A 13,453-nucleotide genomic window follows, 5' to 3' on the forward strand; every position below is an offset into this window, starting at 1 on the left:
CCGGCTTGCTTGAATCCTGATGGTGCAGTGAGCAAGGGATTCATGTCTGAGTATACCCTGCCACACCTATAGTGGCCAAAAACGATTCAGAAAAGGGGGTGGTGATGAACAGAGTGTCTGAATTAAGCAGACCACTCTTACCCAGTCCAAAGATCAGGGTTTGATCCATCACTGTTATTTAGCTCACTGCACCATCCCAGCTCAGAACCTGGCTGTATGCAAATTAGTCTGTCCCTGGCCCAGTGCATCATGGGAACAGGGCAGACCAAACTACCAAGCTAATTCTTCACCAGAAAGGAGACAAGCTTCTGGGGACCGGTTTCTGGCATTGCAGCCGTCGTCGGCCCGGCTTGCTTGAATCCTGATGGTGCAGTGAGCAAGGGACTCATGTCTGAGTATACCCTGCCACACCTATAGTGGCCAAAAACGATTCAGAAAAGGGGGTGGTGATGAACAGAGTGTCTGAATTAAGCAGACCACTCTTACCCAGACCAAAGATCAGGGCTTGATCCATCACCGTTATTTAGCTCACTGCACCATCCCAGCTCAGAACCTGACTAAATGCAAATTAGTCTGTCCCTGGCCCAGTGCATCATGGGAACAGGGCAGACCAAACTACCAAGCCAATTCTTCACCAGAAAGGAGACAAGCTTCCGGGGACCGGTTTCTGGCATTTCAGCCGTCGTCGGCCCGGCTTGCTTGAATCCTGATGGTGCAGTGAGCAAGGGACTCATGTCTGAGTATACCCTGCCACACCTATAGTGGACAAAAACGATTCAGAAAAGGGGGTGGTGATAAACTGAGTGGCTGATTAAGCAGACCACTCTTACCCAGTCCAAAGATCAGGGCTTGATCCATCACCGTTATTTAGCTCACTGCACCATCCCAGCTCAGAACCTGGCTATATGCAAATTAGTCTGTCCCTGGCCCAGTGCATCATGGGAACAGGGCAGACCAAACTACCAAGCCAATTCTTCACCAGAAAGGAGACAAGCGTCCGGGGACCGGTTTCTGGCATTTCTGCCTTCGTCGGCCCGGCTTGCTTGAATCCTGATGGTGCAGTGAGCAAGGGACTCATGTCTGAGTATACCCTGCCACACCTATAGTGGCCAAAATCGATTCAGAAAAGGGGGTGGTGATGAACAGAATGTCTGAATTAAGCAGACCACTCTTACCCAGTCCAAAGATCAGGGCTTGATCCATCACCGTTATTTAGCTCACTGCACTATCCCAGCTCAGAACCTAGCTATATGCAAATTAGTCTGTCCCTGGCCCAGTGCATCATGGGAACAGGGCAGACCAAACTACCAAGCCAATTCTTCACCAGAAAGGAGACAAGCTTCCGGGGACCGGTTTCTGGCATTTCAGCCGTCGTCGGCCCGGCTTGCTTGAATCCTGATGGTGCAGTGAGCAAGGGAATCATGTCTGAGTATACCCTGCCACACACATTGAAGCAGCATGGCTGGCCGGCTCTACATGTCGTAACTGATCCTCGCTCTCCCCAAAATCCTTCAGCAAGAGTTGTCAGAGACCCTGCTGTGGAGGAGATAAAAACTCCTCTGATCACCGCCTCTAAAGCATCCCATTCAAGGGCCCCTGCACGATGCCGTCACCTCATCATGGTCAAAGTAACGCACCATACCTTCCTGCATTACCGCTGAAAAGAATGTATCCTACAATGCCAGCGCATCCAAATGGCAGGTGGGAATTGCCTGCACCTGCCCAGTCCATTGGACCAACACCAATCAGGGATAATGGTCAGAGATCAATCTCGCTAGCTACTCACTTAGTCATCTGGTGAGTTACCCAGATGTGCTGATGATTGTGCAAATCTTAGTCCATCAGCTAGGACACAGTTCGGAAGTGAAGGTCAGCTACAGTGCACCCACCATCTGCGCAGGTGGGCCTCCGTGATTATGTTGGGCCACCAGCACTTGCAACTCCAATGTCCGCCTGGTGGCAGGGCCCACAGAAACCCCTCAATACTGGTCCCAGCCAAAAGAGCTGGAGCACTGTCATCACCTTTGTGTCCCTTGCTGCTTTATTGCAACCTGTTAAGGTCTACCAATAGATTGCCCTACTCTTCAACTGTAGCTACAGGGATCAGTACTGGGGTAATGGTGTGGAACCTGTGTCTCCCGCATGTGATATCCGCTGGCACCCTGGGTCACCATGTAGGACTGCGTCCACTTGAGGCAGCTAAGCATTTCCGTCTGTTGGTCCCTTGCGTGTTCCCGGCCAGGGACGAGGCTGAATGTTGTAGCACGTGCAATTGTGCTGTGCTGCCCCACAAAGCTATTTCTGGGGGTCCTCTGCAATACAGCTGGTCTTCTCCACCACACTGCTTCTTCCACACACACAGGCCGATGCGCCCCTGGAGGTATCCACAACTGCTGGGGACCAGCAGACCACACTGTCACACTCACCTCGAGTTCCCAGCATCACAAGAATGCTGCGCATCTTCTGTTCAACGAGGCAACAACAGTGCACCGATGGGATCTCGACCTACTCCAAGGTCAATCTCACCTCCGGTGTCTTTGGTATAAGTTTACAATGGTGCACCGGCAAAAGCCGTAAGCTGGGTCCGTATCAGCGGCAGTCTGGCCCATCTAACTGCTTACTTGAGGGGGGGGTGGACACAAGCCCAGCATGGCGTACGTCCTTCAGAACAGCTCCGTCCAATGCCCGGCAAACAAGCTACATATCCTGACTATCCCATGTTCCACGATTGCGCAAACAATCTCTGCGTGCAACGGAAGACTGGGAAACCTCCCGACCACCATCTGTGGATCTTGTAAGCTGCTGGCGAACGGACACGCTTACTTGCGCCTGTGCAGCCTGGAACATGAGCAAAAGCTGCGGCCTTGAGTGGTGGAGTAAGCCAGCGATGATGAGGCCAGCCGATTGCAGGCACTTGCGACGCAGCCACGCAGTGCGGCTCTGATTGGCAGCTGCGCGGCCGGGAGGAACCTAGGGTGGTGAGATAGCTGGAGGAGCGCTGACAGCCAGAGCGGACCGGAGGGACACAACCCCTAGGGCCATCGGAGCCGATATTCCGAGGTCCCCTGGGGTAGGCGCCTTGAAAATTGGGGCACGGAGAATGCATGCCTGACCTGCTGAATGAAGATTTGGAGACCAGCCTGCAGCGGGCTCTGCACACAAACCCTGATTGGGAGCCCTGCGGTGGGTGTATCTCCCGAATCCTGCCCAAGAACCCAGTGTTTGATAGGCTAAGGACACACATGTTATAGAGTGGACCGATGTGGCAGGCCCCATATTGCTGCTGCCCTCTAACATTTCCCCATGTGGGCAATGTCGAAGTAGAAGAAGAAAGGAAGCAGTAGCTTGCAGTGCATCCAGGGAAACAAAACGTGGCACAGTGTTGCTGGCGTCTACGAGGTGGGTCCTGCACACTACAGAAAACCTGAGACCATGATGTAAGTGCACGACCTAATGCATGGGGCGCACTGAGACACAACAGGCTTTGCACTTGTTCTCTGAACGCCTTACGCATACACGAGGGCCCCTTGGGTGAGGTAATTAATGGACATAGGAGCGCTTAGAGGGCACTATCTCACTACCAGCCTAACAGAGACACCACAGTAGCATATCCATAAGGGTCACCGGGCAGTATAATGCTGGGTGCAAATGTGACCGTGACAAGCAGCAAACTCCTGCTTTGACATTTTCACAAGCGCCACTGATAGGGCCGCGTCCATAATCTGCACGCCAACAGCAGGAGTCAAAAGCATATCCTGACGCCGGAGAAGAGTGAGGGCCACTGCAACAGTACAATCGCCGCCCTGCACACGAGGGCTATGGGCAGGAACCAGACTAAGGTCAAGAATATGGCGCCAATGCAGACGTCCAATCCACAGGGTCGGAATATCTGCTGGCCTCCTCCAGCATGGACTATGTACCGCCTATATGACAAAATACACAAGACGCCAGCCTGGACCTTCTTGGGGTCTTAATGAAGGCGTCCAGGGAAGCGCTGGAGCAACGTATGGACAAAATGGTCACTGGACTGGCGCTCCTCATGGCAGTCCACAGCAAGGTAGCATAAAACGTGTCTATACACAAGCCTGCACTGTCCGACCTCATTCTGCATCAAAGTGACCACTCCAGTAAACTGTGACATCTACACACACAAGCACTGATGTATAGTCAACATTGTATAAAGAGTCTCTCTAACTTGGCAAGAGTCACTAAAATTGAACATTCACTCAATTTTTTAGAAGAGTCACTCAAATACAAGATAAGTGTCGCATTGTTACATAAATTGTCTCAATGAAACAAATGTGTGGCATCACCACAAATGTAACTAATAGCAAGCTACAGTAAAAGTGCTGCATCTACCATCAAAATATTGCAAATCACCTAAAACGTGTCGCATCTCCACAAAATGTATCGCACTATGACAAATGTCCCGCATTCATAATTGTAAATGCATGGTAACGTACGATGCGACACTTAAAATATGAAAACGTGACGCATGTGCTGGAATTCTTTACCTAGCTATTGAAATAATAACGCATCGTCAAATGCGTGTTGCAAATCATAAAAACGTGCCGCAACTCCGGCAGGAAGTGATGTCATCATTCTAGATTCTTCCAAACCAGGAAGTTGATTTTTCTTTCACTTTCGGTTAGTCTCTTTGGGTGTGTGCTTGGTGTAGGAGGTGTTTGGAAGAGTTGAGACTGAGAGTTGTGTTTCCCTGTGTCTTTTTGTCAGTTTTGTGTGTTTTTGGTACTTATTAGGTCTGTCTATTGTTAGTCTTGTGTGTCTATTTGTATTTTGTGTCAAGGGGTGTGTGTCAATAGGGGTAGTTAGTATTTTAATAGGGGTTGGGTTTTTATTTCTTAGCACTCAGTTAAGTTTCCTTTGGTCTCTGAAATAATTTTATATTTGAAAAAAATTACATTGCACACTATGTCTGCGAGGTCTAAGAACCTAAGTGACAGTGAATTTGGTGGGCTATTGTGGTTGGTACAGCACTATCTCCCAAGAATGGTGAGCATGGGTGGCCGTGGGAGCCAAGGCTACCCCACACTGGAGCGGAGAGGAAGATGGATCCTCGTCCAGCAACACCTTCAACAATTGTACTCGGTAGAGCGGACAGTACACCGGATAAAGCACCGGTGGCAGGACACCGTCAGCCGGGAGGGTGATGTCCTGGATCATCTGGGAGTGGATGTCAGAGGCCCAACCGGTGAGTACATTTCTATTCTTACTCATGTTGTCATTCTCACTAATGTACAGATATGTAAAAGGTTGCAATGTTCAAAATTATACAAAGTATGTCTCAAATTTGCAAGAAGGTAACGCAAATCTTATTTCTGCGCTGTGCTGCGTTACTTCTGAAAGCACAGACATGCAACATATTGAGAATCATATGTTGTGTGTCTGTGCATCCCCCTGCGCTCATGCACTAACTGTAGCCATGCACTGATGCAGGCACCCTTGCACCATGATGCAAGGATGCCTGCGCCATGGGGAGAAAATTGTAAGTACAGTAAGGGCCAAGATGCAGCACAAAAAAAAATGAAAGCACTTTTTCCACTTTCAATGAGTGCTTTGAAATGCAGCATGCATTGAAAGTGGAGCACACATGGAGATATGTAAGCATTTATCAATGTGCCTCACTACCCCACCTCTAGGGTGGCGTAGCATTCCTACGCAACTCCAGCTTTACCATCTTTCAAAAATAATGTAAATGTGTCTCACTCCATAGGTGTTGCCTGTGAACATCCACAGCAACATCCATGGAACACCCCTTCCACGCACAGTGCTGCGTGCGAAGGGGCTGTATTTACAAGGAGAGGTGAAGTCACGCAGGGTGGGTTTTCCTCTCCTTCTAAATATGTAGGACCACCCTGCACCACCAGTACGTTCCAAAATCTGACGTACTTGTGGTGCAGGGGGCTAGTAAATCACAACCAATGCCATTGTATGTTGATAAATGTGTTGTGGTGCATCTTTTGAAATATGCATGGATGCATCATCACACATGCAACACTCATTTCCCTCCCTGGTCCACCCCAATTGTGTTTTACTTGGTAAGCTGCATCCCGGGGGAACATTTTTCAACAATGTGTGTGAAATACTGTGATGTCATGGTGGAGCAATTGTGGAGTTGTGTTTCAAATGATACTCGGATGACGTAATGCTGAAGGCAAACCCTCACGCCTCCTGTAATTTCACACAGGGTTGTGACGTATCACAGACATTAAGGGGAACACTTACATATATTGGGGCATCCCTGCATATCAGCAGGGATGTACCACGGGCCTCTTCCATGAACACCTTGCAACACTGTTGCGTTACATTGAAAAGGGGAAAAAGTGACGCACCACTGGCAAAAGGCCTTTATTATTGATTCCCCACGTATGTAGCGCGGCTGATCACCCACCATTGGTGCCTATGATTTACAATGCAGCACACCATGGATGAACAAATGCACTGATGTGTACTTATATTTTTTAAATGATCTTATTGTATTCTCTGTATTGCCTTTTACAATTTTGAATACAGTATAATGTTCAAAAATATCCATCACAAACATGAATGCATGTACATTTCAATAGTCAAGTAGGCAATATGTATTCTGTTCATCATGGACTGCATTGTATTGTGGAAACATTCACGCAGGTAGCAGATGTGCCCAAGAGTATAGGTAGTGCCTGTAGAGAAGATGTGGTACAGCGTGTGGCTGGGGGTGTGGATGGGTGTTGTGAGGAGTTGTCTGAGGCCAAGTTTCGGTAGGTTGTGTATCAGGGTGGCAGGGTTGGCGTCATAATTGTTCTAAAGGTGGAAGTTCAAGTCCACAAGGATGATTTATTCCATGAAGGCAAGTGCATGGCTGCTTGCAAGGTTGCCAATGGAGTCACTACATTAAGCCTGGGATCCAGGGTGTGTGTCAATGAGTGCCCCTCTGAGGGTGAGGTTGTTGTTGTTGTGGATCTGCAAGTGCATGTGTTTGCCAGTGTGGAGGGTGTTGTCTACATGGCTACCAAACTTGATGGTGTACTTGTTTACGATACCTATTCCAACTCGGTTTCCATTGGGACAATCCGTGCAGGTGATCTTCTATACGTCCGGGATGGCTATAGGAATGTTGTTGGGCAAGGAGTTGTTCCACAGGGTGTCAGTCTTGAAGGCCACATCTGGGGCAGAGGTGTCTGGCAGATCCAAGAGCAGAACAGCGTGTAAGGTAGCAGAGCAGGTGTTGTGGAGTATGCTGTGGAGGTGTGTGTGTTCAGTCCTTGGACATTTGGTGGTCCACTCACAGGTGAACCTGCATGTGTGGCCCAAGCATGGTCCGTGGGACCGTTTCAGGGTGTCCTTCAAAGTGTTGTGCTTTTGGCCTGCCATGAGTATGTGGAGGCTGCTGGTGTCGCTGTGGAGTCTGCTCTTGTGGCGTTTGCGTGGTCCATGGTTTCTGATGCTGGCCACCCTCCAGACATGTGCATACGGGCTTGCCTTATGCGCGCCTTCCGCCACCCACCTAATGCCATTACAATGGTAGCTGGGACGGCAAAGCAGCTGGGAGGCTGGATGCTGGGGCTGGGGAATGGGGCCAAGTGGGCAGGACCACAGGGGTATTTGCATCAGAAGGGGAGCTGTTTACACGGGGGGTGAGTTGTAAAACATGGTCAAACAATGTACACTCATGTGGAGGTCATCATGCATTACCTGTGTCCATGTACATTTTCTTGGTAAATTTTGTAGGAAAAGTCAAATGGTAGTAATAGACTAGAAATGACATGCATGTGTTACAGTACAATTTGGATGTTACAATATATCAAATTTTGGATGTCATGCATTAATGTACATATTTGCACATGTTTTGTAGGTGGTCCACCGCCATACACGCAGGGGGAGATTGACCGTTTTGAGGACCCCAATGCAACCAGTGAGTATATGTATCAATTCCTTGAGATTGAAGTAATGTGTGTGGAAGCAAGCTGCACTCTGTATGTGCCCAACTATGGCATGCTCACTGCATCCAGTTGTATCAAATCTTTGCAGACACCCTCAAACTAAATGTAACATTTTGTGAGTGTTTGTGAAAGATGTTGAATCAGGCATGGACAAAATGAAAGCCACATAAGTGCCAGACAGCCCATTCCCCTAGGAACAAAGTTACAGTCAATGCCTATTTCTTTTTGACACTGAGGGAGCAGAATCCAACATGAAATTGCAAAATCTTTACACGTACATCTGTACAGTAAGGCATGCTGAACACAGTGCTCACTACATGTGGTTAGTGAATGTGTTGTGTGAAAAAGATATTACAGGCTGTGGTACCAGGGTTGCAGTGTGTGTGTAAGCTCACAATATGCTGTACTGTGGAAGCACATGGCTTTCTAGGTTTGTTCACAATCACTGTATTACGAGACACGTCGAACAACAAATCAGTAAGGGGGAGATTTATGTTCACTGTTGCATCCCCAGGGATGCGCCAGTTAATGTGCGCCATAGTGCGCCACAGCTCCGCCACCCATGGTGCGCCGCATTAACATTGCGGCGCACCATGGGCCACAAACGGCACAGATGTGTGACGGATCTGTGCCGGAAAGGTGGCGAATTGCTGGAGTTGCGTCGCAAGCGCAACGCAGCTCCAGCAAGGCTTGGGGGTGCCCCATCTACACAATGCTGCATCAAGACCTACGCCTGCTTCAAGCAGGCGCAGGGTTTTGACGCAGCATTGGCCAGAAAGTGACTGAGTGAAATCTCATAGATTTCAATCAGCCACTTTCAGGAGGCTTTCCTGCGCAGAAACGCCCCCACCTGCGCAGGCACGCCTCCTTATGGCGCAGGGCTCTCCAACGTGACGCATCTCCTAGATGTGTCACGTTGTAAATAGGGCGCATTGTTTGTGCTGCAGTTATGTCAAATAAAATGACGCAATTGCGGCGCAACGGCATCATAAATCTGGCCCTTAGTTATGAAAGCGAAACTTAACATGCCCACGGTGCATCTAGTGCCTTTTCAGTGTGTGATATTTTTGCATGCTGCATCAAAATCACACTCTCACTCCTCGCCCATGTAAGCATAGCAGCCCTCCGTGTAATGACACTGGCCCACACCAGGATCTGCTGAAGGTACGCAATTTATCTGTTGGCCAAAACCAACCCCTAGTCCAGGAACTTGCGTGTCAATTTTGTTCTGCTAGTGTGGGTACACAAATGTTACAGACATGTTCCTTTATCCAGATTAATTTTTCGTTCCGTAATATGCTTTAAAACTGTGAAAATGTCCTCACAATAAGTGAACAAATACATTCAATACCACAACATGTGCATAAGGCACACATTCTTCAACCTAAATTATTTGCCAATATGAACAGGTTACTGCCTTGATCGTACACACACCAATCCTTACATATTGCCATGCAGCATTCACTGGTGGATCAAACAGGCCCGTCCCACCGTCACTCTGAATGGCAGTAACCAAGGGCGTATGGATTAAGTAATGACCCCGTGACAGTCCAAATGTCTCCTGCAGTTTGTCCTTTTACAGGAGAACTCCTTTGCTATTCCGGAATACCACTCCCTACAGGCCAAGCTCCATCCATGTTGCAGGGGCCGACCAATCTCCCACATGTGGAAGTGGCGTACACATGACCAGTGGTACCTCTGGGGCATGAGGGCATTGCACTCCTATCTTGCCATGGTACCTTTTACAACAAAGTCTCAGAGTCAATTTGTCCTCAGTCAATGAATCCATCCTTATCTTGTGTGAAAATATCACAAAGGATAAGACGTGCCGTGCCACCTCTGGTTCAAATTGAGATTCAGCTTCCATTATCTCCTGTGCCACTGCATGGGTGAGCCCCTTCAACGGAATTGACAATAAGTACAAATAAAAATCTGGGCAAGCAATTCCCCCCTCTGCCCTGTGCTGCATCAGGGTCTCCAACTCCACCCTTCCACGTCCAGTTTCCTTAAGAATAACGGTCAACATAGAACAGAATTCTATGCACACCAGCAATGTATGGTACTCGTACAACAGACAGGAAAGTGCCACCATCGTCACCAATGCCGCTCGGCCCACCTACAACCGTGGCAACGTTCACCAGAATTGCATGCTACTCCAAAGCACTCTCATAACTCATACAATATTCACATCACTTTGTTCTTCCTGGGTATGGTAAACAAGCGTCCCCCAGTAAGAGAGATGTGTCCAAACCTGTGTTGGAGAGCACGCACCCCCTCCAATGCCTCCCCATCGTCCACTGGAAAGAACAAAAGGTCATCCGCATGCAGTGAGACAAAGTGCGTGTGATCAGGGAGCCTCAGGCCACAAACCAACCTACACAATTGAGCACAAGTTGCTCATGTTTCTACAGCCAGAGCAAATAACTGAGGGGAGTGCAGGCAACCCTCTTGCCCTACTGGGTATGAGGAGGACATGATTATTCACACCTTTACTGTGGGGATGCCTGACAAATACAAATTTACAATCCAGTGGACACTTCCCTCTCCCAGCCCAAAAACCCTCCTAACAGCAAAGAAGTAGGGCCACTCTGAGCAATCAAATGACTTAGCTATATCCAATAAAGGACCTCCGCACAATAGTCCACCACATGGTCTGTGGTCAACATTTATATCAACTTCCATAGACTAACGGCCATATTGCTGGTAGGGGTGAAACCAGCCTGATCAGGGTGTACCAAGTGTAACGTGTGCGGGAATACTCGGGCGGACAGGATGAGATTTGTCATCACATCATCCATGGTAAGCATGGTTAGGGGACAGTACCCAGAGAACTCACTTTGGGCTTTCCACAGTATGAGCAAAGGGATTATAATAGCTTCCCTAGTCGTAGACAGCAGCATCCCCAGTTGGCCAGCCTCCATAAACATCAATAGCATCAGAGTTGCAAGAATGTTGACATTACCCAAGTCAAACTTGATGGTGAGACCATCAGCCCCCAGGGGTTTTGTTCAGGCCCACTTCATTTACAGCGCACTGGACTTCCCCAACCATGATATCCCTGCCAAGAGAGTACACTTGCTCCTCGTACACGGTGTTCAAAGAAAGCCTGTGCCTCTGCTTCCTAAACCTGTAACTGGCCACTATATGAATCAGCGGCCACTATATGAATCCAAATGAGATGAGACAGTGTGTACACATACCTATCTGCTCTGCCTTTCATATGCTTACATTTATATCCCACATGGAGATTTGACCCTTAACAACGTGCACCTCCTGTGTATTCTGCTTTATATTGTCCCACATATACCTTGGACTTAAGACTGCATGCTCTTCCATTACAATGTGTCCATGCCTCACCCAATGTGATCTCTCCCATCCTCACAACTTGCATTCCTTCCCCTCAAGGATGCATGGCGCTATGATACCCTCACAAGTATCTTTTGCAATATAAAAACCTAAGACAAGATAGTACAACATAAACCAGCGTGGGATACCAAGCCCCCGCATGAGCAGACAAGCACATCTGTCATACCTGACAGTATGTATGTGGCCAGCTGCTGGTGTGTCATTTAATGGCAGTCATTCCACTTGTGCACCACCTAGCGGCCCGTGGTCATGTAAGTTTGGTTGCATATGCTAGATGACAATTTTGCAGTGTGTCATCACACAAGTGTTGGTCATCTTTTCAGGACACTTTCCATTCACTCTTTTGATTGTACAACTTATGTCATGCTGATGTCCATCATGTACTGCTTGCCTTACACATGTTCCCTCTTTTCATACAGTTAACATGAATGCGGAGGAGGAGCGAGCTTTCTGCATAAGGAAAGCTCGCTATGGACATATCCTGGCAGTGGCCAAGGGATTTCGGTGGTCCGGTCGCCAATATCACAAGAGAAAGTTGGCAAAAACCTGGATAATTAAGTCACCAACCCACAAAAGTTCAACTGATGGACAAGTACTTATTGGTTCAAGTAATGCAGGTGGTGCTGCTGCACCACAACCATCAACATCCGTTGCAGGCACCGCTGCAACAGTTGATCCCACTTTGTTTGCAGCCATGGGGAAGAAGATCAAGAGTTTGGAGGGAAAAATTTCTTCATTGGAGCAAAAAATAGACAGGGTTCAACAGACCTTAGAGCAAATAATCTCCATGATTTAAGGACTATGTGGACAATGTGTGGACAATGTTTTTTTTTACACTACAATGTTATTTCACTGTTGGTTTTAGTATTTTATATAGCTGTACATAGTTAGATTAGGTAGTTAGTTAGGTTTTCTTTTTCTATATCTTTATTTTCCGTACGTTCTTGCTGGGTTTTACATTTACATTTTGGGTGGGTGGGTTTTCTTAGATGTGTCATATGTGTTTTAAAAAAAAAAATGTATATTTGTGGTTTGATTAGATTAGTATGTAGTTTATGTTTAGGATAAGTATGTGTATGTCTATTGTACATTTATGTGTTAAGGGGGGTGGGGGCTGATGTTTACTTGTCCTGCGTCAACATTGTTTATTTTAGGCTAAGTAAGTTAGGGCATAGTAATGTAAGTTAGATAGGTTAAGATAAGGTAGGTTAGGTTAAGTTTAGATAGTATAGATAGTGTTAGGTTTTTTTATGACTTTAGAAAATTTTATAGTAATGTACATATTTTAGAAAGTGTGTTTGTGAAGTAAATGTTATTTAAATTTTCTACTTACATACTTTGTGATCTCTTCTTTTACGTACAGCATTTACTATGTTATAAGTGTGAGTAAGTGGACACATTGAATGGATACAGTTTCATGTTGGAGTGCATGTCATTATTATATTTTGCTATGTTTAAGCTCCATCTGTGAGTACATGTGCTGGCAATCCCTCTGATGTCAAATCATGTCCAAGATGGCAGGCAGCTTTGTGCATACATTAGAACTTCAAGCAGGTGGCCTCAAACCATGTTTTTCGGGTCTCTCCCCTCATTTTCCAAAACAAACTCTACCGCCTTGCCAGTGTTGACCATGTCCCCCGGAATACATACGGTGCCTCAGAACACATTTCCCAGGAATGTTGTCACCGCTATCACTCACCAGGGCAGCAAGTTCATTGGGCCAAGGTATATGGGGAAATCACTTAGGTCTGCACTTCTAATTTGAAAGGAGATTGTGAGGTCATGTCTGCCACCTCCTCACACCGCTCAGCCAAAGTGATAGAGGAATATCCAGCACTTATCCTGTAGTCATTCAGTATTGTGCAGTGGGGTGGAGCTCAGCTACATTGCAACTAACGCACCCCTTCCAAGGCATACTCCGCATCCATCAATTACATCTACAGATCCTCAGCATACAGTGATATGATATGCATGGTGACAACGGTTCTATGTCAAAAGGAAACAACAGCATGGACAAGGGACAACCCTTCCGAGTACCCTGTCCCACTGGATTTCACAAGGAGACCACCGCCCAACCCCCACCCTTGTGCTTGCCTATGAATACAACCTCTCTTTGCATCTCAGATGACCCTCCCCAAGTCCTA

General features: G+C 47.4%; 1 protein-coding gene across 1 annotated transcript; it reads left to right on the forward strand.

The window, feature by feature from the left end:
- Window positions 1-4,932: 4,932 nt before the first annotated feature.
- LOC147701927 (uncharacterized) lies at window positions 4,933-12,105 on the forward strand. Its single transcript, XM_086929390.1, has 3 exons — window positions 4,933-5,212; window positions 7,856-7,915; window positions 11,729-12,105. The coding sequence occupies exons 1-3, from the start codon at window positions 4,933-4,935 to the stop codon at window positions 12,103-12,105; spliced, it is 717 nt and encodes a 238-aa protein (XP_086785516.1).
- The last annotated feature ends 1,348 nt before the right edge of the window (window positions 12,106-13,453 follow it).

The sequence above is a fragment of the Lissotriton vulgaris genome, chromosome 7 (genome assembly GCF_964263255.1).
Source record: "Lissotriton vulgaris chromosome 7, aLisVul1.2, whole genome shotgun sequence".
Lineage (NCBI taxonomy): Eukaryota > Metazoa > Chordata > Amphibia > Caudata > Salamandridae > Lissotriton > Lissotriton vulgaris.

Bases quoted from the DNA above. Each gene is read 5' to 3' on its own strand.
- LOC147701927 (XM_086929390.1), top strand. From the start codon at position 4,933: ATGTCTGCGAGGTCTAAGAACCTAAGTGACAGTGAATTTGGTGGGCTA. The intron at 5,213-7,855 runs GTGAGTACATTT...CATGTTTTGTAG, and splicing joins GGATGTCAGAGGCCCAACCG to GTGGTCCACCGCCATACACG. The intron at 7,916-11,728 runs GTGAGTATATGT...CTTTTCATACAG, and splicing joins TGAGGACCCCAATGCAACCA to TTAACATGAATGCGGAGGAG.